The following is a 27,587-nucleotide window of genomic DNA, read 5'->3' as shown; positions in this document are numbered from 1 at the left end:
AGGACTCGATGGCACATAACAACAACAACAAAATACCACCTTGAGTCTATCCCAACTGAATTTAAAAACTATGTCAAGAACAGATTTGATGCATTGAATTTTAATGACTGAAGGCCAGATGAGTTCTGGTTTGAAATCCCGGATATCATCCATGAAGAAAGCAAAAGGACATTACAAAGACAGGAAAGAAAGACAAGACCAAAATGAATGTAAGAAGAGACTTTGAAAGTTGCTCTGAAATGTAGCCAAAGGGAAGAAGTGCTGATGAAGAGAGATAAACAAAAGAATTCAAAGGGTAGCTTGAGAAGACAAACAAGGTATTTTGAAGAAATGTGCAAAGTGCCGGAGTTAGAAAACCAAAAGATAAGAACATACTTAGAATTTCTCAAGCTAAAAGAACTGAAGAACAGATTCAACCCTGGCATTGCAATACTGAAGGATTCTATGGGCGAAATATTAAATAATGTAGGAAGCCTTTAAAAAAGGTGGAAAGAATACATAGAGTCACTGTACCAAAAAGAATTGGTGGACACTAAACCATTTCAGAGAGCACCTTATGGTCAAAGGACCAATGGTAAAGGAAGAAATTCAAGCTGCACTGAAAGCAATAGGAAAAATAAGCCCCCAAGACATCTTTCAACAAATAGATGCAGCCCTGGATGTACTCATCAGTTTATGCCAAGAAATTTGGAAGACAAGTACTTGGTGAACTGATAGGAAGAGAACCATGTTTCTTCTAAAAAAAAAAAAAAAAGTGAACAGACTGTGGGCAAAGCCAAACAATAGCATCAATATCACATGCAGGTAAAATCTTTCTGTAGATCATTCACAAATTTCTGTAAACAAATGGAGTTATTTTCAAATGTAAGCAGATTTCCGTACTGTATTGCTGAAGATGAGATGGGCAGTTATGAGCTATGTCCCAGGGCTGAAGGGATGCACTTAACTGTCTCCCGTGCTGCATTTCTGGTCTGGCTTCTCAGGCTATCTTTTGTCTGTACCATGTGATAGTGTTATAGGTTCATCAGATTCCAAGAATTGGGTTTACATTTCTATCTATTTTTTATAAATTTAAAGTTTATGAAAATAGGACTTAACTGGGTTCCTGTGGAGCTTGATTTTATGTTTAGGAAGCAAAATAAACCTCTTGACTTGTAATTTGCATGCCTATATCTTTCAGGAGATTAAGTGAGAGAGAAAGGATTGGAGAATTGGGAGCTCCTGAAGTATGGGGACTTTCTCCAAAAAATCCTGAACCAGAGTAAGTGGTTAAAAATATTTTAAAATACGTTTAGTATTTGCTTATGTCTGGAATCTATTGTCAGAGTTCCTGTTAACTAATTGTAAAATTTTAAATGGGTCTTTTTTTAGTTTTTTCCTATCATATTCTAAATTTTAAAAACATGAGACATAACTATAGGTTGAAACATGTTACTAGTGGATTTTAGAAAGCTTCTCTCTTTAAATTGTAATTCAAGGGGATGTTTCCTATTCATAGTGTTCAGTGTTAAAATTAAATAGTATATTGATAATAATTTTCCTAACTTAACCCAGTTAGCAGATTGCATGTCAGATACTGATATTCTTTTAAAATTAATGTACAAACTATTTTTAAATTCTATTTCTGTCTGAAGTCTTTTCTTCTTAATTCTTTTCTCTTTTATGCTATTCATAAGTTTCTTGTTTCCTCTATTCTGTTTCTTTATTTACTTTAGATTGAGTTGAAGCAATGTTCTTGTTAGGTAGACTTGTAGTTTGTGACAAGGTGATAAAACATTCTTTTAAATGTCTTACCATAGAAACCTTGTAAAAATTCTCTAAGAACCTGAACTGATAGGATTAAAGTTGGAAGGAACTCTAAAAATAACTTTCTACATAATACTTAAATTACTTCAGATGTAGTCTTTAAATGAAGAAATTTCTTCAGAGGAAGAAACAGCCTTTCTAAACTATTGTAGATTCTGAGGGAGGGGGCCTGTTGAGGCACTTTATTTTTAAGGATGTATTACAATCCTAGGGAGCTCTAGTGGCCTAGTGGCAATAAGCTGCCTTGTAGTCCCGAAGGGCCCCAGCTGCTCTGTGGGAGGATGAGCCGTCTCCTCCCGTGTGATTAACTGCCTCTGAAAACCCATGGGAGAATCAGCTATGGGTTGGTTCCTACTCTGTGGTACACAACAACAACATTACAATCCTATAGAAGGAACCCCAGAATTTTCCCTCTGGTGTGTTTTTGCCTAGCTTCCTCATGGTCCATGATTCTAGCTGAGGTCATGAGTGCAGTAAAACCAAACTGGTGAAATGGGAACAACTTATTCTACCACTTTTCTAGGTCTTTGAGTTGCAGGTCAAATCTGGGACTGATCACTCCACACTTCTCTAACGTACCTACAAGATTCATAAGAATTTTCTTTTCTTTTTTTTTTAACATAGTGATTTTCTATTTATTTTTAAATTGTGATGTAAGTGAAAGTTCATTTTCCTAGTTCTTTGATCATCAGTGATTTAAAATTCATCCATTTAACTGTGCTTTATCATCACTGTTAGGAATTGCACCCTGACCTGATAAGGACCAGGCATTTGCCTCTCAGAGATTGATGCTCTTAAGTTAGCCAAAAATGCATGGCATTATGGCAGCACAGAAAGAGCATTCTTGTAGAATTTTAATAATATTCATTCCTGGAATTTTCTAGAATATAATAGAATCTCTGTTTTTTTTTCAGATGGATTTTATTTTCTTTATTAAGATTTGGGTACATTAAATAAAATAACTTTTTTGGGAGGTGGAAAAACCAAAACCCACAATAGAAAAAAAAATTGCCTGGGCTACAGCAGAAACCAGAGAATAAAAGTTATATAATTGAAAAGTTATAGATGTTTCATAATTGACATTTTGATACCAGATGACCTATTAAATTTTCACTTTGTAGTTCTTGATGTTGAGGTCCATGGGACAAGCAAGAAAATCTTTGAGCTGAAATCCAAAAAGGGGTTATTTAGCTTTTCGTTCATTTTACCTTGTCTAAGAGGTAGCAGTAGCAACAGCACACACCTATAGAAAGATTCTAGGAAGCTGCCTAGAATCTCTTTATACTGTAGTTTGTTAGGTTTTTCTTGTTCTGAGTAAAACAGAACAATTTCTTCTTTACCATATGTCCTTTATGCCATAATGGTTACACATGGTTGACAATGTTTGTTAGAGCTCACGGATGAAGGCAGGCTTGGAAGCAGGAGTGGCGTCCACTTCCTAATCATGCCTGTGGAAACTCTATGAACTTAGAAGGAGGACAACAGTTCTTTTATTTATAGGGTTGGTACTAGATGGCATTTAACAACAACATATAACGCCAAAGCCTTTGCCTCCATTTTGGAGTTGGATGAAGGGGCTAGAGTCTTTAAGATGGTGCTTTTGTTTTGGTTGAGGATCCGTGTGGATTGTTTGGTTGTTTTTATTTAAGCCTCTTGTTTAGAGACAACAAGACCTCCTGAGGGGTCCCTTATATTTAGAAGTTGGGCCAGAAGGATTATATTTTAATCCCTTGTTACTATATTTTAATCCCTTGTTAATATATTTTGGAGGAACATTCTTCTAAGTCATAGAGCACTCCGGCCAATTTGGTGGGATGAGGTAATGTGGGTTTGCTCGATTTGATGGGAATAAACAACAACAGTATGTCCTTAGCTTACTTGGAATAAAATAAAGTCTTCCCAAATCCTTCTTATCTGTAGTTTCTTTCACCATTCTTGTAGTTCCTATTCCCCCATTTTAGCCATTAGGCTTTCTTGTTAAAATAGAAATCTTTCATGCTGTGTTCAGTATATGACTAGTGCTTTCTGAACTCTGCAACATTAAAGAAAAAGAAAGAAATTGTTATATTTTTATGAAAGCTGTAGAGCTAAGACTGTACTCTTACAAATGTCAGCACTTGAGAGGAGGCATGCCACAACGCCCAGGAGCAAGCATGTAAACGTGTCTGCTGGAAGCTTAGGTATGAGCACAAGTGATGCTTACTGCCCTGGCTCCTGGACATTCCAGATTTGGGGCAGTAATCTGTTTGGGCCTTTGACGACCCTGGGTCCTTGGCCACGGAGGCAGCTCCTTTGGCCATGGCCGTCAAAGCCCTAGGACCAGCTGTGAACCTGAGCTCCTACGGGGTCTTATGCAAGGGACTCTCCCTCATGCTGCGCGCCTTCTTTGACCTAGCTTGGCAGCTGCGCATGACTTCCCATACTTCTACATCGCAGGTTCCGTGATACTCAGCATTCACTTGCAAGTACACATATAGACCTGTGAGTAAACTGCTGTTATTCGGGACCACTGCCATGATAGACTCCAATACCACATGCCTTGCCGGGCAGTGGAGGCCTCGGTGACGAGCCCTGTGTTCTCGCGAGAGTGTCTCACAGGTTCGGCAGCCTTCGGCATGATGACGCAAACCCTAAGTAATCCGAAATGGAAAATACGTGATTCTCAGAACAGAAAGAATCTTAAAACACTCAGGAATGGCGAGCTCAGGTGGCCTAGTGGCAAGAAGCTGCAACTGCCAACTCAGAGATGCACGGTTTGAATCCACCAGATGCTCTGCTGGAGAAGGAGGAACAATCTCCTCCTGTACCAGTCAGATCCAATTTGACGGTACACACAAAAAATAATGAAATAAAACAAATTTAAAAAAACAACAACACAGGAATATTTATGAAGCATGCATCATTAAACCAAAAGCAGGCTGAACTTAAGGATTTGGACAAAGGCACAGATTAAAAAAGACCATCTAAATTTTTAAAAATTAACATAAACTCGTCAATAGAATCAGTAAATTTCAGGAATTTTGGATTGTGTTGTAAATAATACATCGAATGGTTAATAAATTGAAGATAGTAATAGAACACAGAACACATATATTTCTTCATCCTACAAGAGAAAACAGTGATGTTGTTGTTATGTGCCGTCGAGTCTCTTGCAACTCATAACGACCCTATGTACAAGAGCCCTAAACTCTGCTCTGCCCTGTGCCAATTGCACTGTCTCTGACACTCCCATCCTGATTGTCGCAGTCAGTGAATCAATCCACCTCATAGACGGCCTTCCCCTCCTGTGCTGTCCCTCCACCTTCCCAAGCATGATGTCCCTCTCCAAGGACCTGTCCCTCCTTACAACATTTCCAAAGTATGTTAGACGGAGCCTCAGAATCCTTGTCTCCAAGGAGCCACCCGGTTTAACCCTTTCCAGGATGAATCTGTTTGTTTTCCTAGCAGTCCATGGTACCCTCAATACTCTTCTCCAACACCAAAGCTCAAAGACATCAATTCTCCTTCTATCCTCCTTGGTCATTTTCCAACTCTCTGATGCATAGCAAGTGATTGCAAAGACCATGGCCGGTATCAGATGCACCTTAGTCTCCAGAGAGACACCATTGCTCTTCAGTTCTTTGGAGAGTTCCCTAACAGTGACATTAAGAAATTAAAAACGTCCAGAAAGACATCCACTAACGAAACAGAAAATACTGTAGGATTTTGAAAGTGGATTCTATGTCAGTGACTGAGCAGTAGGAGAATTAAGATCTTGGAGCCAAAGAGAAGAAGATGTGATCATAGATAAAGCTTATCTTTCCAGTTAACAATGTACAAATAATCATAATGTGAATGATGTTTATGGTTTTTATTTTCTAAGAGAATGTTTATTTGTGATTACAAAATAGGATGTATATGTTATTTAAGAATGTAAAGTACATTTGGCAAATGGGAGATGCAAGGGGTGAATGGGTTGGATGATGGTGCCCTTAAATAATGGGAAAGTGGAGAGATACTGAGTGTTGATGAAAATATTTTGTTATTTAAAGAAGGTTCCAGTAAAGGGAGAGAATAGGGGAGAATAGCATAAAGTTAATAATAGGAAATATCTAAGGAAAGTAAGTTTGAGTGAAAATTAATTTCTAAGTGAAAAATTTAAACAAAATACCTGAATATTTCAATATTTCATTTTTTTACTTTTCTCAAGAGTCAGTAAATGAATGAATTAGTGATCTATACATGAAAAATCTGAGGCAATTAGGAATCTGAGGAAAAAGTAAGATGTTTAAAAAGTACCCTGCATGCTTCAACTGTCATACCACAAGTCAGGTAAATATAGAGCCCTGATAGTGCAGTGGTTAAAGGCCTGCCAATTGAAAATCTGCAGCTCAAACTTACTGCCTCCCGAGAAGAGAATATGTGGCACTTTGCCTAGTCTTTTTTAAACACTACAGCCTGGGAGGCCCTGGGGGTATTCTACTGTCACAGATGCTTTTGGAATCTGCTCCACCAATAAAGGTTTAATTAAGTAAACACTGCTCGGCTCCACGGTCAACACTCTTGGCACCAGCAACCAGGAAATCAAAAAAGGTATTGCAATGGGAGAGTCTGCTGTTAGGGACCTCTCTAAAGTACTCAAGAGCAACAGTGTCTCATTGGAGACTAAGGTGCGCCTGATACAGGCCATGGTCTTTGCAATCACTTGTTATGCATGAGAGAGTTGGACAATGACGAAGGAGAACTGATGCCTTTGAGCTGTGGTGCTGGAGAAGAGTATTGAATGTACCATGGACTGCTAGGAAAACAAACACATTCATCCTGGAGAGGGTTAAACCAGGCTACTCCTTGGAGGCAAGGATTCTGAGGCTCTGTCTGACATACTTTGGACATGTTGCCAGGAGGGACGGGTCCTTGGAGAGGGACATCATGCTGGGCAGAGTGGAGGGACAGTGCAGGAGGGGAAGACCCTCTATGAGGTGGATTGATTCAGTGACTGGGGTAATCAGGATGGGTGTGTCAGAGGCAATGCGATTGGCACAGGGTAGAGCAGGGTTTAGGGCTGTTGTACATAGGGTAACTGTGAGTCGAAAACCACTCGATGGCACATTACAACAACAACAACAAACAACAATATAGAGAAATCAAGAAAGTATGATAACTGTTAAAAGCAGTAGCTATGAGTTTAAAGTGGTTTGAGAAGGGAAATCAGGGATAGGTAGAAAAAAGACAGAGAAATGCTGTTTTCATTATCGGTCTAACAGTGCTGTTTTGGGTGTGTCTTTTTTTAGACTATACCTGTGTGGGTTTTTTTCTTAAAAACTTAAATCTTCATTTCTCCCACATAATTCTTATCTATTTTGCTGGTTAGGAGTCACAATAGTAGATTGAGATTGCATTTTTAAATAAAACAGGCCTCTGTGAAAATACAAAAAAAAAAAAACAACCCCAAACAACCAAAAACCCCAAAAAATGTCAGCACTTATTTATAATGGTTCTTGGACAGTGTCATTACTGAAAAGTTTCAAGTCTATATTTTTATATTCTATGGTTCATTCCTATTTCCTCACTTTTTAAATTCTTCTAACCATTTTTTTAAATTCAGCTCTGATGAACATACACCAGTAGAGGATGAAGAGCCAAAGAAGAGTACCTCTTCAGCTTCTACTTCAGAAGGTATTTCTTAAATACAGAGCTTTTTCTATTGAGAAGTTAAAAAATAAGTTTCTTAGTAGTTGAATATTTTTGTTATTGCTGTGTACCATTGAGTCTCATGTTACCCATCATCTATTCTTTTTATTTCCCCCATCATTTATTCTTTTTCAATATTTAAGTTACTATAAAATTGACACTTGTGAATACCTCTTTGGTGGTTTCTTTTTATCTGTATCTTATATAGAAGAAAAAAAGAAAAAGAAGAAGTCTGGTCATTCAAAGGAAAGGTCGAAGAAAAGGAGAAAGAAAAAATCATCCAAAAGAAAACACAAGAAGTATTCAGACGACAGTGACACTGATTCTGACTCTGAAACAGACTCTAGTGGTGAGAATGTCAACATGATTCTACAAACCTTATTTTAAAACTAGTTTTACCTGTTAAAACTTAATTTATTTAGAGAAAAACTCTTTAAAGCAATAATGGCTAAGATTCTTAGAGCAGCTACTGACTTTATGCCAGGAACTATGCTAAATGCATCCTATTTGTCGTTACTATTAAATTCTTACAGTAATTCTAGTGTACATTTCATAGACGAGGCTATGGTGAATAGAATATCCAAGGCTTCTGGCAGTCAACCAAGTCAAGGATTGAGCTGCAAGTCATACTTCAGCCTAGTGGAAGGACTCAAGTTTTTCATTTTCATACCCAAAGGATACCTATCTGCCAATTTATAGGATGTACTCCTGGGGTATCAGATCACAAAAGCTCTTCTAACTGACCATTGACAATGTGATGCCTCTTCTGGCGTTGACACATTCATTACACAAAGTTTTCACTTATTTTGCTACTGCCTTGTATCCTATTGTCATTTCTCTTTCTCTGTATCACTGAAGGATTGAACTTCCTTAAATCTTAAATCTAAGCATGGCAGTCTCCTACTTCAGTTCCTTCAGTGGCTTTCTATGAACCCATGGGGATGATTATCACTCTCTAATCACATGTTCCATCACTGTCCTGTACCATCCTCTCTACCCTAGAACTATTTTCTGTATCCCATATTCTTTCTCTTGACGCTGTGACTTGGTACAGTGTCCCTCTGCCTACAGTCTCTCCCTTTGTCTGACATGGCTTATAAATTTCATGTATTACTTTTGTAATCAGATAAATTGTATTAAAAAACTAGCTTTAGAATCACTTTATCATACTCAACTTTTTCTCTCTCTCACCCTCTCCAAGTCAGTCTGCATGTGAGATTTCTCTAGGCACAGAGCACTTAATAGTTCCTTCAGAATTGTATTTATCTCTTCCCTCTCACCTCTATTAAATGGAGCTCCTGAAAAATATCCTGCCCCTCCCCAATACACACAAAATGTCTGTTTTGGGGGCTTCTAGGGGGAGGGACTCATTACAAAAACTATCGAACATTCAGAAAAGTAAAGAGAATGGTATAACTCAACCAATAAAAGGAAAACATGTCCATTGCCATCATGTCAGTTCTGACTCAGAGCGATCCTGTAGGACAAAGGACAAAGTAGAACTGTCCCTCTTAGGCTTTCCAAGGCTGTATTCTTTTTCTTTTTTAAATATTACAGATAATTATTTCTACTATTGTTGTTGAGAATATACACAGCAAAATATATACCAATTCAACAGTTTCTGCACTTACACATTGATTCCGTTCTTCAAGTTGTGCAATCACTTTTACCCTCCTTTTTAAAGTTGTTCCTCCTTCATTAACATAAACTTATTGACTCCTCAGTTTCCTATCTGTCGAGTCAATTTAATCTCATATAGATAGTTGTTAAAAGAGCATAATGCGCTCTTTGCCACATTTACTGCGAGAATGAAGACCAATCTCAGCAACTAGACTGTCAGCATTCCAAAGAATGTGATACTCTAAAGGTCTGCACAGGTGAGCTGTGGTGGCCTAGTGACAAGGTCTGCACAGTTATCGTTAAAGGCCTGCAGGGAACCTTGCTGAAGGACATCAATGTAGAGCACAGTCTCCTTGGAAAGAAAAGAAGATGCTTACATTAACAAGTGGTGGAAGATCAGAAAGGAACTGGCTACGGTTAACACCATCTATAGCCATGATCTAGGATGTTAACACTGGACATTTGTTATAAGATGAGGTCTGTGTATCCTCATTTCCCCAGCAACATCGTGATTCAGAAGAGTGACTCTCTGGTTGAAATTAGAAACTTCTTAAGTGAAAAATACATTTGGACTGAGCTGGATATAGCAAAAAGCATACCTATGTCTAAATACTAAGCTTGTATTCAGATGTTAGTTTTTGAGGATTCTAAATCTTGGCCAACTGACTGGAAGAGATATATATTTGTTCCCATTCCAAAGAAAGGTGCCCCAAGAGAGTGTGGAAATTATTGTACAATATCATTGATATCACATATAAGCAAGATTCTTCTGAAGAGTATTAAAAAAACGACTGGAACAGCACATCAACAGAGAACTGCCAGAAGTGCAGGCTGGGTTTAGAAGGGGTCATGGTGCTAGGGGTATTGTAGCTAATGTTAGATGGATCTTAGCTGAAAGCAGGGAATACCATAGGAATGTCTATCTGTGTTTCATTGATTATGCAAAGATGTTTGACTATGTGGATCACAACAAACTGTGCCTGACTCTGAGAAGAATGGGAATCCCAGAACATTTGATCGTGCTAATGCGAAACCTATACTTGGACTAGGAGACAGTCATCAGAACAGAGCAAGGAAACACTGCATGGTTCAAAATTTGGAAGGGTGTACACCAGGGATGTGTCCTATCTCCATACCTTTTCAACCTGTATGCAGAGCAGATTGTCCGAGAGGGTGGGCCCTAGGAGGAGACGCGTGGCATTAGGATTGGTGGAAGATCTGTTAACAATCTGCGTTATGCAGATGACACAATCCTGCTTGCTGAAACTGAGGAGGACCTGAAGCACTTGCTGCAGAGGGTCAAGGATTGCAGCCTTCAATATGGATTGAGGCTCAATATCAAGAAGACAAAAGATTCTCACCACTGGGCCAATTAGCAGCATCAGGATGGATGGTGAAGAGATTGAGATTGTTCACAGCTTTAGTTTGCTTGGCTCCACAGTCAACACTCTTGGCACCAGCTGCCAGGGAATTAAAAGACATATTGTGATGGGAAAGTCTGTTGTTAAGAACCTCTCCAGAGTATTGAAGAGCAACGGTGTCACTCTGGAGACTAAGGTGCACCTGATAAAGGCCATGGTCTTTGCAATCACTTGCTATGCATCAGAGAGCTGAACAGTGACTAGGGAGGATAGAAGGAGAATTGATGCCTTTGAGCTGTGGTGCTGGACTGCTAAGAAAACAGGTTCATCCTGGAGAAGGCTAAACCAGGCTGCTCCTTGGAGGCAAGGATTGTGAAGCTTTGTCTGACATACTTTGGACATGTTTGTTGCAAGGAGGAACCAGTCCTTGGAGAGGGACAGCACAGGAGGGGATTGATTCAGTGACTAGGGTAATTGGGGTGGGTGTGTCTGAGACAGTGAGATTGGCACAGGACAGAGCAGGGTTTAGGGCTATTGTACATAGGGTTGCTATGAGTTGCCAGCAACTTGACAGCACATAACAACAACAAAGCTTTTTGTTGTTGTCCACATAAGAATTAATCAAATATCAACACATTCATCATAGAGAGTCACTAAAATAAAGAAAGCAGAAAGTATTGGCATCCTAAAATGACATTGAAGTAAGTGACTAATATGGAGAAATAATAGGTGAGAAATAACTGAAGCCAATCAGCATTCAGCCTAATGGAAAGAAAATGTGACAGCTCTTATGTCCAGTAGCAGTATTGCACAGTATAGAAAAAGAAGCATGCTATCACCTCCAGAAATCTACCTCTATAGTGACAGAACAGTAGTGGAAGAAAGGTTCTCTTGAAGATGAATCTTTTATACAAGCCTCAGAGGAACTGTGGTGATATTGAGGGACAATGGAATAAAGCATCGTTCATTAAGTAAAAATTTATTAACATTAGCTAAAATAAAATTATTTTTACACTGAAAAGAAAAATACATTTGGAGGGTTCAGGATCGCAAGCCCAGAAAGATGAGTTAATTCTTGAAGGAAATGACATTGAACTTGTATCAAATTCAGCTACTTTGATTCAGCAAGCTACAACAGTTAAAAACAAGGATATAAAAGGTTTTTTCATTTTAAAAAATTTTTATTAATTTTGTGTGTGTGTGTATGTGTGTCTACCATCAAATCAGATCTGACTGGTACAGGAGATTGTCCCTCCTCCAGCAGAGCATCCGGTGAATTCAAACCTCATACCTCTGGGAATGCAGTGCAGCTTCTTGCCATTAGGCCACCAGAGCTCCCTTAGAAAAGAAGTTTGCATGATGTCTATGTTTTTGAAGAAGAAACTGTTCAGCAGGCAGATAGAGTAATATTTAGGAGTTTTTCAGCTACAGAAATGAGACTGGACAATGTGTGTGTGTGTGTGTGTGTGTGTGTGTGTGTGTGTGTGTGTCCCCATCTAATCAGATCCGACTGGCACAGGAGGAGATTGTCCCTCCTTCTCCATCTGGTGGATTAGAACTGTGCACCTTTGGAATTACAGCACAGCTTCTTGCCATTAGGTCACCAGAACTCCTTTAAGACACATTCTTACAATAAAATTCTGTCTATTCATTTGAGTTTATAAAATTCTTATTTATTCTTTATTAACTTTTTATTGTGATTTGAGTGAAAGTTTATAGAGTAAATTGGTTTTCTTTCAACCATTTTTTTTAAGAGCATAATGCTCAAGATGGAATTTTTTGGTTCAGTTAAGCTTAACTATTAAGATGACTTCAGGAGATATTTTCAGCTTAAGATTTAGAGGTTATCTCTGGGAAGTAGCATCAAGGGTTCATCCATCCTACACGGCTCCAGAAAGTCAGAATTGCATTAGAATTTGAAATCCTGTTCTGTAGCTGAGTATCATCCAGTTCTTCTGGTTTCATGGTAAAGGAGGCAGTTGTTCATGAATATAGTTCATGAATGCCACACATTCCATAACCTCTTTCTTCCTCTTTTCTGACTTTTATCCTTCATTTGTTTCTTCAGGACAGTAGAGACCAGTTGTGCCATGAATGGCCACTTGTCGTTATGTGCCATCGAGTCACTTGCGATTCATAGTGACCCTATGTACAACAGCCCTAAACCCTGCTCTATCCTGTGCCAATCTCATCTGATACACCTACTCCCATTACCCCAGTCACTGAATCGATCCATCTCATCGAGGATCATCCTCTCCTGCGCTGTCCCTCCACTCTCCCAATCATGATTTCCCTCTCCAAGGACTGGTCCCTCCTTGCAACATGTCCAAAGTATGTCAGAAGAAGCTTCAGGATCCTTGCCTCCAAGGAGCAGCCTGGCTTCAACTTCTCCAGGACAAACCTGTTTGTTCTCCTAGCAGTCCATGGTATATTCAGTACTCTTCTCCAGCACCACAGCGCAAAGGCATCACTTCTCTTTCTATCATCCCTAGTTATTTTCCAGCTCTCTGATGCATAGCAAGTAATTGCGAAGACTGTGGCCTTGATCAGGCGCACCTTAGTCTCCAGCCTGACATCGTTGCTCTGGTGATATCCCTGACAGCTGATTTTCCCAGTGCAATTCATCTCTTGATTTCCTGGCTGCTTGTACCAAGAGTGTTGACTTCAGAGCCAAGCAAACTAAAACTGTTAACTAACTCAATCTCTTCACCATCCATACTGATGCTGCTTTTATGACCTCACTGAATTAAAAGACTATACAGGAACACTAAACATGATTAGACAAATTAACTGACTATCCTATGAAACCATTACTCTTAAACTTCAAAACCAAGGAACCAAATCCCATGAGATATTTAATTGTATATAAGCATCCCCAGCAGCTACTTATTTCTCTCTGTGTGTGTGTGTGTGTGTGTGTGTGTGTGTGTGTGTGTGTGTTTCAAGAAAACTTTATTTACACATAGATTGTTCTTGTTGTTAGGTGTCGTCAAGTCATGTACTCTGTGAAAAACAGATCTGAATCCTAATCCTTATCATCCAGACACTGGATCAATCCATATTTTGGGATTGAGCATCTACCTCTCCTTCACTGAGCCTCCACCTTTCCAAGCATGATTTATTTCCAAGGAACAGCCTCTTCTAACACCATGCCCAAATTAGGTGAGACAGAGCTTCTCCATCCTCTCCTCAGAGAAGGATTCTGGTTCTACTATCTCTGACATATCTTTTCCAAACAAACATCTGTTTGTTCTTTTGGCTACCCATGACATATTCTGTACTCTTCTTTAGCACCACAACTCAAAGGCATCACTTCTTTTCGTGTAATCCTTGTTCGTTGTCCAGCTCTCAGATGCACAGCAAGTGATTGGAAAGACCTGACTTGAATGAGTTGCACTTTACTTTTTAAAAAAAAAAATTGTCATTGTACATGTATCTATCACATATCTTTTGCCAATTCAACCTTTTCTAGACATACAATTTATTGGCAACAATTTTAAAAATTGACTTTGTAACCCTACCCTTAATCCATGTGATTCCCCCATCACTTTTAACGTTCTTTCCCCATCCATACTGCCCTGGTAAACATTAATATCCTGCCCTGGTCTCTATACTTGCCTTTTCATATATGTGAGGTCATATAATAGTTGTCCTTTCATGATTGACTTATTTCATTTAGCGTAATGCCTTCAAATTCCACCCATATTGAAGCATGTTTCAAGGTTTCATTTCTCCAACTGGCTGAATAGTGTTCTATTGTATATATGTACCATATTTTATTTATCTATTCATCTATTGATGAGCATTTCGATTGTTTCCACTTTTTTGGCTATTGTGAACAGTTCTGCATGAACATTAGTATGAAAGTCCCTTTTTGAATCTCACCTTCAAGTCTTTTGTATATATACCTAGGAGTAGAATTAGTAGAAAATATGGTAGTTCTTTTTTTAGCTTTTTGAGGCATCATCAATTTCCCACAACAACTATACTATTTTGAGTTCCCACCAGATAAGGATTCCAATTTCCCCACATCCTCACCAGCATTTGTTGTTTTCTGTTTTTCACTTTTTTCTAATCTTAGCCATACTCCTGAGAGTGAAATGGTATCTAATTTTGGTTTGGTTTGCATCTGTCTAATAGCTGATGACTCTGAACTATTTATGTGTTTGCTGGCTTTTTTAATGTCTTCCTTGCTGAAATGTGCATTCCTCTCTTCCCTTTATTATAATTGGATTATTTGAATTTTTATGAGGCCTCATTTATTTATTTTGTCTTTTGTTGTTTGTGCTTTTGTTATTCTATTAAATAATCCATTGTTGAAAGCTAGGACTGATAGTATTGCCTCTGTTCTTCTAATAGTGTAACAGTTTTAGTATGCACATTAAGTCTTTAATCCATTTTTAATTTGTCTTTATGTATGATGTGAGACATGGATCTGTTTCATTTTTCTGCATATAGAAGTAAAATTTTCCCAACACTGTTTATTGAAGAGAATTTTCCTTCCCCAGCAAGTAGATTAAGCACCATTTTAAGAAAATCTATGTTGACCATAGATGTGTGAGTTTATTTCTGGACTCTCAATTCTATACCGTTGGTCTATGTGTATGTTGCTGTAGTAGTAGCAGGTTGTTTTGAATACTGTAGCTGTAGACTGGGTTTTACAATCAGAAATTATGCATCTTCCTTTTAATTTCTGTTTTAATATTATTTTAGCTTTTGAGGTCTCTTGCCATTCCATATAAAAGTAAATATTGGTTTTTCTATTTCTGTAAAGAAACCTGTTGAAATTTTAATTGCGATTACACTGAATCTATAGATTGTTTTGGATGGTATTGACATCTTAACAGCATTAACTTTTCCAATCCATTAACATAGAACATGTTTCCATTTATTTAAGACTTCTTTTATCTCTTCCAATGGTGTTTTATAGGTTATATTATAAAAGTATTTCATATCCATGGTTAGATTTATTCCTAGGTATTTTATTCTCTTAAATGCTGTGCTGGAGTGACCCATAATAAATTGCTCTGCTAACCCAAAAGTCAGTCATCTCTAGTGGTTCAAATTCACCAATGGACCCTAAGGAGAAAAATGAGTAGTCTCCTTTCATAAAGATTTACAGCCTCAGAAACCTAATAGAGAATTGCCTTGAGTCAGAACTTACTTAATGGGAATGGATTTTTATCATTATCTCATACAATGACAGTAATAATAAGAATACTCTATATATCATCTGATACCATGTATAACTTTAATTTCTATGTCTCCAGTGCCTAGCAAAGTCCTAGCAAATGGGAATAGATATTTGAATGAGTTAATCTCTCTTCAACAAGAAATGGGACAACAGGATAATTATATAAAGGGTGTTAGAGTTTAAAGTTTTTTTCAATTGTAATGTGTTTTAATTTGCAGATGAAGATACAAAAAGGAGAGCAAAGAAAACCAAGAAAAAGGAAAGGAAGAAGAAACGTAAATCGTTAGTGGTTTTTTTTATCATTTTTATTACAGAAATATACAAAAGTATATGTAGAATTACAAAACGTAGTATTATTGTTCTCCATATGACTATCAAATAATTTGAACAATTTTCAGTTTATAGACAGTTTCCTCCATCCCTAATTATTTTGAAACCAGTCCTAGTTATTACTTCATCTATAAACATTTCAGCATGTTTCTCTAAAAAAAGGCACTTTTCTTGTAAAATACATAACAATGACACTGTCATACCTTTAAAAAGTAACAATAATTCCTTAATTCTCATAGTTTTTTATAGTTCATTCAAATCTTAATTAAAATAGTTTCTATAAGTTACAGTTATTTGGTCTATCTCTTAGATATCTTTTCCCCCTTAGATATCTTTAGATCAAGTTCTTCTTCCCTTTTTGTTCTTAAAATGTATATATGTTGAGGGGAGCTCTGATGGCCTAGTGGCAAGAAACTGCACTGCAATCCCAGAGAAACACGGTTCGAATCCACCAGATGCTCTGCCGGAGAAGGAGGCGCAATATCCTCCTGTACCAGTCAGATCTGATTTGACGGTACACGCACACAAAATAATAAAAAATAATAAAAATTTTAAAAAAATGTATATGTTGAAGAAAGCAAATCACTTTCCCTAAAGAGTTTTTACTAGTATAGATTTTGCTGATTGCATGTATTAAATTTATCTTATTTTTGAGGTGTTAGGAAATACACAGCAGAATTTGATCAAGTAAACAGTTTTCTACATGTACAATTTAGTGACATTGATTATATTCTTCAAGTTTTATAACCATCTTCATACTCCCTTACTGAGTTGTTCCTCCTTCATGAACCGATTTATCCCAGACTTGCTATCTGATCTTTTCAAGTTGTTGTTATGTGATCTAATATAGATAATTCTTAAAAGAACACAATTTTCAAGGCAGGCATTCCATATCAGTTAAGCTAAAATTTTGTTTGGTTTAAATAAGACTTCTGGAGATATTTTTGGTTTAAAGTTTAAAGATTTTTCTCAAAGCCATAATTTTGAGGGGTTCATACAGCTTCCATGTCTCTACAAAGTCTGAATTTCACTAAAATGTGAAAATCTGTTCTGCATTTCCTCCCTTTTGCTCAGAATTCTTCTGCTGAATCTTTGATTAAAATGTTAAGTAATGACAGGGGGACACTATCCAGTTCTTCTGGTCTCATGACAAAAGATGCACTTGTTCATGGAGGCACTGATTACATTCTTAAGATATTCTTTAATATGTTCTTATGGATTTCCTATAGATTGAAAATGCCTAAGCAGTGTGCCACCAGAGCTCTTTGACATATTGCATAATTCTGTTTCCATGGAATCTTAAAAGTATCTATAGAGAAAGGAAGTAGATTCATGGTGGCCTAGGACTGAGAAGGGAGGGAGGAGACTTGGCTAAGTTCAGATTCAAAGTTGAAATGTTCAAGAAATACTTCTTAGGTAGTAATGTATATTTTCATTAAGGAAGCAGATAATGTAATGCATGATTGTGCCCTTTTGTCATATTAACAACCATTAATAGTTACTGCCCAGATTCATCATTTCATTAATAGCAGTTATTCCATCTTCCCCTCTTCAGTTATGTGGTGAATAGAATTAGTCTATAAATCAACAGACTACTTGTTATAGTAGTTATTGAAAGGTCCAAACCCACTGCAATGTCCAGAAGCAACACGAGCCAAGTATATAACAAATATGCTTTATTTCAAATGCCCTCTTTGTTGAAAGCAATGTCAACCCCTAACTAAGAGAGGAGTGGGGTATTTTGGCTAATTGGGGTACTCACAGAAGTTTCCAGTGCTTCCACTACACCTGATCTTAACTGTTAACTATATCCTGGAGTGGGTGATAACCCATGTCTGGGAGTATACAGATGTCAACTATACATTAAGCAGGTTATTTACTATTTCTTGGATCAATTTGCACCTATTTGGATAGGGTCAGTAAGTCAGCAAAATGGAGTCATTTTGGCATCAATCTTACTGTACTGTTTAGTATAGTTTGTATAGAAAAGGCTAGAAAATTACTTCATTTTTTTGTTTTGTGAGTTTTCAAAATAATAAGTTGATTTTTCTAGCATTCTCTAAAGATAACAAATAGGGTATATATTTTTAGTATCATTGGGAGATAGGTGAAGAAGGGAGTGGGTAGAAGTGGGGGGGTATCGATGGTGGAGCAAAGAAATAAGTGGGTCAGGGCACTTGAGCCAAGGGCAGGGACAACTCTGAAACTAATGGTTAATTCCACAATAAGGGATATATTTTCACTTTTTCTGTAAAATGCTTATCTGTTGGATACTTCTCTAGATCTGAACTTTCAGACTGACGTACACCAGTAGGAAGGATTGGCCATCCACTTCCAAAATAGCAGGCCTCTGAAAACCCTATGTACAACAGGACACGCATAGAATGACAGAAAGGGCAACTGAGTATGAAAATACAAAGGAAGAGGAACAGTTGTAAGCAGACACTAGTGATTGGAACACGGAATGTGAGAACCATAAATGTGGGAAAATTAGATATTGTTAAGGAGGAAATATTGACATACTAGGCATTGGTGAGATGAGAGACCACCTGAGTGCCGCTGGGGGCAGGCTGCAACCCCGAAGCCCTCAACAGCTCCAGGAGTGCTGCACTGCATGTTGCAGTGCAGAGGGGCTTCCTGGAGGTGGTGTGGGTCCTGTGCGAGCGTGGCTGCAACGTCAACTTACCTGATTCCCATGCCAACACACCACTGTGCCATCTCAGCAGGCATTGGCACCAGAGGCATTGTTAAGATCCAGGCATTGATGTGACTGGCACCAACAGCCAAGGTTTCACGCTGTTGCACCATGCCTCACTCAAGTGCCACGTGCTAGCTGTCTAGAAGATTCTGGCTCAGGCTTGGCATCTGGTGGACGCCAGGAAGGAAGACAACTTCACAGCACTGCAGCTGGCTGCCCTCAACAACCTCGGAGACGTGGCCCAGATCCTCACTCGAGAGGACCGCTGTGAACCTGAACAACCAGAAGCTCCAGTCCACATGGCATCTGGCTGTGCAGCGGGCCCACGTGGGACCGGGGCTGCTGCTGGTGGATGCTAGCTGCAGTGTCAACACTGAGGATGAGGATGGGGACACTGTGATGGGGCTGTGTGTGAGGGGACCCAGGACCCTTGCAGCTGCTGTCCAGGTTGCAGTCCTCAAGCCTCCCAGGCAGCGTGGAGCAGACCATGGACTTGGCAATCGCTTGCTTCCTGGCTTTGGAAAGGGCCAACGTGAGCTATGCCAGCCACTGCGGCCGGAGCCCTTTAGACCTGGCCACTGAGGGGCATGTGCTCAAGGCCCTACAGGGCTGTGCCCAGCGCTTCCGGTAGTGGCAGGCAGCAGAGGGCTATGGCAGTGTGGGCACTGCGGTTTTGCACCATGTGCTCAGCACCCCCAACACAGTGACCAACCTGTATGTGGCAGCAGCAGGGCCTGAGGCTGCCGAGGGCCTGGTGAGCTCCAAGCTAGCATTGCTGGTGCTCTTCTGTCAGCACTGCATTATGTGCTAGGAGTGCGCCCGCCAGATGGAGAAATGCATCAGGTACCAGGTGGTGATCAGCAAGAAGCTGTTCCCGGCCCTCCATGACAGCTGGTGGAGAAGTTGCGGAGCCACTACAGGCAGATAGAAGAGCGCATCACCTGTCCCATCTGCATCTACAATCACTTCCACCTCGTGTTCCAGTGTGGCCATGGCGCATGAACGCCCTGCGGTACCACACTCGGCGCCTGCCCCATCTGTCACCAACCTGTGCGCGACCACATCCAGATCTTTGTGTGAGCCGGTCGCGCCCGGTACCCCCACCCCTAGCCCCATGTTTTATGAAAGTATCCACGCACAAAAAAAAAAATTATGCCCTTTAATGTGAAATTATTGAATCCATCTGTATAAAATTATAATCTCCACAGGAAGAAATACAAGAAAAAGAAGCCTAAAAAGAATAGAAAAGAAAGCAGTGAGTCAAGTTCTAAAGAATCCCAAGAAGAGTTTCTGGAGAATCCCTGGAAGGAACGACTAAGTAAGTTCTCCTGATAGTCTGACTTAGAGCAGATGAAACATTAAATTAACCAGTCATCCTGTAAATTATTTCTGAACATCTTTTGTGCAGAGCCTGAGGAACCCTCAGATTTAATTGGTCCAGAGGCTCCAAAGACACTTGCCTCTCAAGATGATAAGCCACTGAAGTAAGTAGCAATGTATTTACAGTACCTTCCAAAGAGTATGACTCCAACCTACCTTGCCAAATTTATTTCCCTCTGCTCTCTTATTCATACCCGCAACTCCGACTGAGCTGGACTACTGCAAGTTCCTTCTATTTACTCTGGACTTTCTCAACAGCCTTCCTGCCTCTTCTCTTCTCTGTCCTCCTTTTCCTTCCTTACCCTTATTTTCTTCCTGTGAAAAATCTTATTATCCTCAAAGCCCTTCTTAAGAAGAGAGAGTATATGTCATTCCATTACCTCTCCCCTACAGTTAGATATTATTTCTGCCTCTCTTTAATTCTCATATTTTCTACTCTTCTATAAAATACATATTCTACCTTATGCTATAGTTATATCCTTCTTAACCTATAAAATCCACAAGGGCAGAGATTATCTTTGTATTACAAGCTTTGAATTTAATAAAACCAAACCCACTACCATGGAGTAGATTCCAACTCATGATGCCTCTCCATCAGGTTTTCTGAGGTTGTAAATCTTTTCAGGAAGAGACTGCTCATCTCTCTCCCATGGAGCACTTAGCAGATTCAAACCGCTGACCTTTTGGTTAGCACTATGCCACCAGGGCTCCTTTTGAGTTTAACAAGTAATCACAAAATACTTAAATAAATGATGGGACGGTTGCTTTTAAAGGCCCACTGGATTAAAGTAAATAGATGATTGTTACAATATAGAATTATTATCGATTATAAGTCTAAATAATGTACTACTAATTTGAGATGTTGTATTTACCCTTTTCTTAAGGGAAAAGGGCATTAGCTGGAGAAAGAAGCAGTAAAAGTGGTACCTTTACAGATAGACTAATCCATAATTATAAACTATGTATCTATACTCATTAACATAAAGTCATTTATTCTTTCAAACTTTGTCTACTTTTCTTGTTTAGTTACTCCAGTTCAGTGTTCACTAATTTTAAAAAATAATTCACATTGGGCCTTTTAGCATACCATTGTTCAACACTGCTAGCTAGCCTTACTAATTTCTTAGAGGAAAAAGTCTTTTTGTGCCCCCTTTAAAGGATATCTTTGTTTTAAAATTACTTAATGGATATTTTCTGATTATTCAATACTTTGCAGCTATGGTCATGCTCTGTTACCTGGTGAAGGTGCAGCCATGGCTGAATATGTGAAAGCTGGAAAACGTATTCCAAGAAGAGGTGAAATTGGCTTGACAAGTGAAGAAATTGCATCATTTGAATGTTCAGGTTATGTAATGAGTGGTAGCAGGTAAGTTGTTGGCATTGAGGTAGTTTTCCATAATTCAGTATCTTCATTTTATCTTACTACTAGAATTATAGTTTGGTGATTGGTTTTCGTTAACTGACCATTTCTAATGAAAAGTACAGCACACATAGTGTTTAATATTGGCATTATTGGTATAAATGTGGCTGTCTGAAATTTTAAGTCTATATGCAACGCAGATTCAAATTCATCTTTGTTCCATTGTCACAGGGCCGGGGTCAGTCCAGTGTCTGTTCCTAGTAGATATTTTTCTTGTCACAGAGTCAATCTTTCCCATGTCCATTCCTAGTTTATATTTTTATACAGGTATTTTAATCCACTTGAGGCTATTGCTAAATTCAGCTGTTTATCACTGCTCCATGAAAAATAAGGCTTTTTGGAAAAGTATCTTCTTAAGACACTGTTTGCCAGTTCATGAATTTGACTCCAGTTCTCTGTAAACTTGGGGCTTCTTAGAATGAATAGCAGAAAAGGATTACAACAGACATCAGGCTCAGCATGGGAGAGTGAATCTAAAAAGTAGGAACAAGAAAGCAGAGTGTTGCAAAGAACCAGGAGAGTGAGCAGTGAATATTGGATTTTTTAAAAACTTAATATATTTTTTTAAAGTAGGTAAATATTTTTAAATTAAATTGGAGGCAAATTTCTACAGAACTACTGATGTTCCTCTAGAATCTTGGAACCAGCATTTGAAAACATTATGTTTTCAAATATATAGGTTTATATATAATATATGGGCCATATAGTGAGAAAAGACAAGAAACAAAAACAACTGTGAGGTATCATCTCACCCCAATAAGAATAGAAAAATTCAACAGAGCAGCAAACATCAAATGCTGGCGAGGTTGTGGAGAAACTAGAACCCTTATTCACTGTTGGTGGGACTGTAAAATGGTGCAACCACTATGGAAGGCAATATGGCACTTTCTCAAAAAGTTGCAAATAGAGACACCATTTGACCCAGCAATTCCAATACTGAAAATATACCTCAAAGAAACCATAACCACCACCAAAGCAGATATATGCACACCCTTGTTTATTGCTGCTTTATTCACAATAGCAAAGAGTTGGAAATAACCCAAGAGAGAAGCTGGGTATATTCACACAATGGGATACCATGTTGCATTGAAAAACAAGGAACTAATGAAATATTATTCAAAATAGGTGAACCTGAAGGACACTATACTGAGTGAAATAGTCACACAAGGACAAATATTGCATAGGGCCACTGTTATCAAACAGTACTGACATCAGGATTGAGGGGAGACTGAGAAAGAGGGGACAAGTGATGTATACTGCATTGAAACAGATGAGGGAGAGAACTGTTTAAAAACGATATATGATTAGGTATTATTATCATGACAGGAGTCCAGAATGAAGGCTGCATAGTGGAGTGGACTTGGGGGGAGAGATTGTATAACAATGAAAGAATTTGTCATTTACTTTTCAAAGAGAAGAACAAACTGGAGTGGAGGGGTGGGCAGGGAGAAAAGTGCAGCAATGAATGAATAAAAATCCAAAGTGTCTGTAAATGTTCATTAAAATTAATAATAAAGAAAGAAAAGAAATTAGAGGCATAAGGGCTGGAAAGGAGGAAATAAGACTGTCATTCCTCCCCCCCCACCATGAAATGTATTGTTTATTTTCTGTCCATCTAAGTTCCACTTTTTAAAAGACTGAAAAGACGGTTTAAGACCACTCAGTGGTTGTCCCAGACCACTCAGTGGCCTGAGCATTGGGGGCTGCAGACCAGTATTCAGTTGCAGGCTGAGCACTCCAGTCTTCAGTAGGGAGCTTCTAAATAGGAACAGAGGACAGCTGGACGTCTTCAGACCATTCTGCAACTTCAGGCTGAGCAGCAGTAAATTCAGAATCATGGGCACTGTCATTCTTTATGAATGATATATTAACATTGAAACCCTAAGTATCTTTAGGTGTATTATAAGTAATAAGAGGGTTAACAGATGGCTTGATATAAAGTTAATACACAAAAATAGATTCTTTTCTTTAAATCAGCCACAAACAACTAAAAACCATATACTTCAATAAAAAGATAATAGCATTTGTAAGAGTATCAGAATAGTAAGTATTTAGGAATAAATCTTAACAGAAGTTCCTGATACTTCCACTGGGAAATTATTAAACATGATTACGAAGTATTAAGACTTAAATAAATGGAGAGATAATCAAATTTGTAAATAAGATATTGAGCAAAGTTGTCAGTTATTCCCAAATTTATTCATAAATTCAGTGCTGTTTCAATCTAAAACACAGCAGAGATTTTGTGGAACTTAATAAGCTAGTTCTCAAATTTAAGTTACAAACCCAAGAATTAAGAAAACTTGTAATAACAGGAAGGTGAAATTTCCCCTACCAGATATGAGAACTTACTACTGTGAAGCTTTCGAAAGTGCCAGGGGAAATGGTTCAGTTGATTGAAATAAACAGCCCTGGGACAGAGCTGCTGTACATGTATGAAACTTTGGTATAGAAAAGAGATGGCATGTCACATCAGTGGAGAAAGAAGAAAATGTTAAATGAGTGGAAAAAAAATTGTTTCCCACATGGGAAAAGATGAAAATAGAACCCTATACCACACCATATCTAAAAATCAGTGCAGCAAAATCAGAATTAATTGTAAAAAAGAACTAACCTTCTAGTGTAAACCTTGGAGTGGAAAGTCTTTCTTAAAGAAAGCATATAATGTGTTGGCCCCAGAATAACAAGCTGATAAATTTGCCTAGATTGAAAATAAGGACATGTGTTCATCAAAGGCACCATAAAGAAAGTAAAAAAAAAAAAAAAAAAAAGGTTATAAACTTGAATAGGATTTAATGATCATAACACTGATAGAGTTAGTACTGAGAATATTTAAAGAATACCTATGTTGTTATTGTTGTTGATTGCTGTCAAGAATGACTCATAGCGACTCCATAAACAAAAGACCTAATGCCTTTCCATAACTATCATTGTTTCTCCAAGTTCGTAGTTCCCAGAGGCATGTGGTTTAGGAAGTGGATGTCACTCCTGCTTCCAAACCTGTTTTACAACTGGGAGCTCGAACAGACACTGTCCACATTGGGAAACCATTATGGCATTTCACACCCCAGTGGCACAAAGTTCACTGTTACAGCAAACCCAGATTACCTCAGTACAGCAAATTGGCAAAGAGTGATGTAAAAAGTAGAAGAATGTTCCTCCAAAATATAACACTTGTCTCACTTATTAGTGGTTAAGTGTCGTCAGGTCAAGTATGACTATAGCGACCCTATGAAAAAAAGACCTGAACTCTATTATAAGTTGCCAGAGGCATCTGGTTTAGGAAGTGGATGCCACTCCTGCTTCCAAACCTGAAAAAAATCAGCATCACAGCAACTCCACTTTATTCAGTACAGCAAATAGACAGACTGCTAAAAAAACAAAAATTGGGAAAATGACACAGATGGGCATTTTGTGGCAAACATGATAAAAATATAAATATTGTATGTATATAAATATATATTTCATATCATTAGGAATGGAAATTAAAACCATCCTGAAATACTGTTTTACACGCATTTGCTAGACAAAGGTTTAAAATCCCAACATTTGAGAGGATCTCTTAAATGTTACTAGTGCTGATGTGAATTGGTGCAACTGCTTTGACAAACAGCTTGACCTTATCTTGTACAGTTGAGCATTCATATGCTTTAAGACTCAAATTCATTGCCAGTGAGTCAGAACCAACTCATAGTTTGCGCTCCACTGGGTTTCTGGGGCTATAAATTGCACAGGAGTAAATCACCTATCTTTCTAGCTGAGCCACTAGTGGATCAAAACCACCAGAGAAGCATTACCTTTGGGTTTAACAACTCATCTCCCAATGGACTAGGCCATCAGAGCAACCTCATAACTGCATACCTAAATACTGAAGAGAGAGTCTCTTCCATTCACTAGGAGACACTTACATGGATGCTTATTACTGTACTGTTCACATGGCTCTCATTTCGCTGCTTCTTCCTGTCAGTCCTGTACCTCCATACCAACCTGACAAAATTCTCCCCTCTTCCCCTTACCCAATTTCTCTCCAATTTTCTAAACTTAGCATAAGCCTCGTCTTGAGCTAATGATGTGTAGGATTCATTACAGATACGTAAAAAAAACAAGTCTTCATATAACTTTCCCGCTACATGAATAGACCTTTTGAAAATGATGTCATAGCTTCTCTTTGCCTATGTCCCTGCACTTACCTGATAAAGCCATTGTGCTAAATCCCTTTTTCTTTTCTTTGAGCCACAACCAGATTCTAAGAACGTTAGATCCAGTTACAAAAACTTCAGTTATAGATTTAGACTTGCTTTTTAGATTGTATGGTAAAAGTTCCACCTCATTGGTGACAGATTAAATAGTTCCTATTGTCAGTCTTGGAATCTTTTTGTTTGGTTTTATTTTTTATATATTCATTGTTGCACATTTTCTCCCCTTCCTCCTTCCCTGGCCCCAGCCAACCCCACAATACACCCCTTGTTCCAGACTGTTGTCATATATAGAATGCCTAGTCGTGTGTTAGTTTCAGACAATTCTTCCCTTCATCTGTTCTAATGCAGTGTTCATTATACATCTATGCCAGTCTTATAGCTGATAGTAAGAAATGGATATATTACCCAGGAAGTTTTATAGTTTGTTCATTTCTCATGGTTTTACTGAAAGTAGCCAAAACTAGACTTAGGCCCAAAGTATTTCAAGTTAATGGTAATAGTCACTATGCTGACAGAGCATCAAAGGTTATTTTCTTCGAACACTAGAAATTAATCAAATCAGTAGATAAAAATGAATGGTCATTTGCTAATTTCAAAACCAGTTTCTATCTGTCAATTTTTTAACTCAACTACTCTATATTAAGAAAGGATTAGTGAGAAAGTCCTATGAGAGTGATTACTGAAAAATTAAGCCAAAATTAAATATCCCTAGGCATCGTCGAATGGAGGCCGTCCGACTGCGAAAAGAGAACCAGATCTATAGTGCTGATGAAAAGAGAGCCCTCGCGTCCTTTAACCAAGAAGAGAGAAGAAAAAGAGAGAACAAGATTCTGGCCAGTTTTCGAGAGATGGTGTACAGAAAGACCAAAGGAAAAGATGACAAATAAGGATTTTTCTGATCATCCAGTGGACATTTTTAACAAGAAAAACCCAAGTTTGTGTTCCACACATAAGTACAAAAAAGCTTCTTATGATCTGAAAGAGCTTTACAGTTATACTGTGCCTTCTAGTTCATTCTTTCAGTTCTTTGATAAAAAGCTGCTTATTGATAAAACTTTAACAAGTTCTTTGGGTTATTTCTGATTGGAAAATCCAAAATGTGGGTGGGATCCTGCTGTATTGGGGGAGGTGCCATGGAGAGAAACTAAAACTCACATTATGAGATAATTGTAACTGTTTTCTATACATGACACCTGCCTTACTGCCTGGCCCCAACTGAACTTGTGAGAAAATCTCATTCGTCTGCTTTGAGTGTGTTATAAGTGGACTTTTGTTAACTATCATTAACAAAATGAAGGCATTGCTGAAAAAAAGCAAATCTGGAATTAGAAAATTGACCTTTATCATTTTCTGTAAAAGTTATGTATTTTGTTTTCATCCCTACCTCCACCACTAAACCAACCAACAACCAAAAAAAAAAAAGAGGGCAACTAGCCTACAGACTTATTGAATTCACAAATGTGAACATAAATTTTCAAAAACAATAAGTTACTACTTAAAAATAGTTCTTTTTAAAACAAACAACCCCAGTTCTTTCAAAGAGCAAATATTGTAAAGTCTGCTGTTGTGCCAGTCTAAGTACACTATTTCAGACTAAGCTGTGTGGTGCTGATAACATCTCAAAGGAATGGGAGTCAGCTATGGTCAAGAGTTTTTTGGGGAAAAAATATAATGAACCAGTATTTTTACTTAGTTGTTCCATAATGTTGAAGTTAAAATGATATTAAAACATTTAAGTCTGAACTTTATATAAATAAATGGATTTAATTTTTAAAACTGTTAAACCATTCTGTTTATTTTTTTAAATATGTCATTCAGTTTATTTTCTCATTTTGTGTAGAACCCCCTCACTTTATCACTCTTTTTATGGGGGGAAAAAAGATTGTAAGATGATAAAACCATAAATTTT

At 38.1% G+C, this 27,587-nt stretch overlaps 1 protein-coding gene and 1 pseudogene across 1 annotated transcript in view; both read left to right on the top strand.

Annotated features, from left to right (window-relative positions):
• The window catches only part of NKAP (NFKB activating protein), a 43,090-nt gene extending 16,352 nt beyond the window's left edge, over positions 1-26,738 (top strand). Inside the window, exons 2-9 of the mRNA XM_006893786.1 lie at positions 1,181-1,261; positions 7,391-7,461; positions 7,685-7,825; positions 15,870-15,933; positions 19,888-19,997; positions 20,088-20,163; positions 21,276-21,425; positions 26,391-26,738. Coding sequence (XP_006893848.1) covers positions 1,181-1,261; positions 7,391-7,461; positions 7,685-7,825; positions 15,870-15,933; positions 19,888-19,997; positions 20,088-20,163; positions 21,276-21,425; positions 26,391-26,565 — 868 coding nt within the window. The 3' untranslated portion in view covers positions 26,566-26,738. The remainder of the gene's footprint in view (positions 1-1,180; positions 1,262-7,390; positions 7,462-7,684; positions 7,826-15,869; positions 15,934-19,887; positions 19,998-20,087; positions 20,164-21,275; positions 21,426-26,390) is intronic.
• On the top strand, positions 3,914-4,283 carry LOC102850205 (annotated as a pseudogene).
• Positions 26,739-27,587: the final 849 nt, after the last annotated feature.

Source organism: Elephantulus edwardii, unplaced genomic scaffold (assembly GCF_000299155.1).
Source record: "Elephantulus edwardii isolate Elephantulus edwardi_28Jun2011 unplaced genomic scaffold, EleEdw1.0 scaffold00131, whole genome shotgun sequence".
NCBI classification, from domain to species: domain Eukaryota; kingdom Metazoa; phylum Chordata; class Mammalia; order Macroscelidea; family Macroscelididae; genus Elephantulus; species Elephantulus edwardii.
Note: the sequence above shows the minus strand (reverse complement) of the source record. Positions and strands in the feature narration are given on the sequence as shown.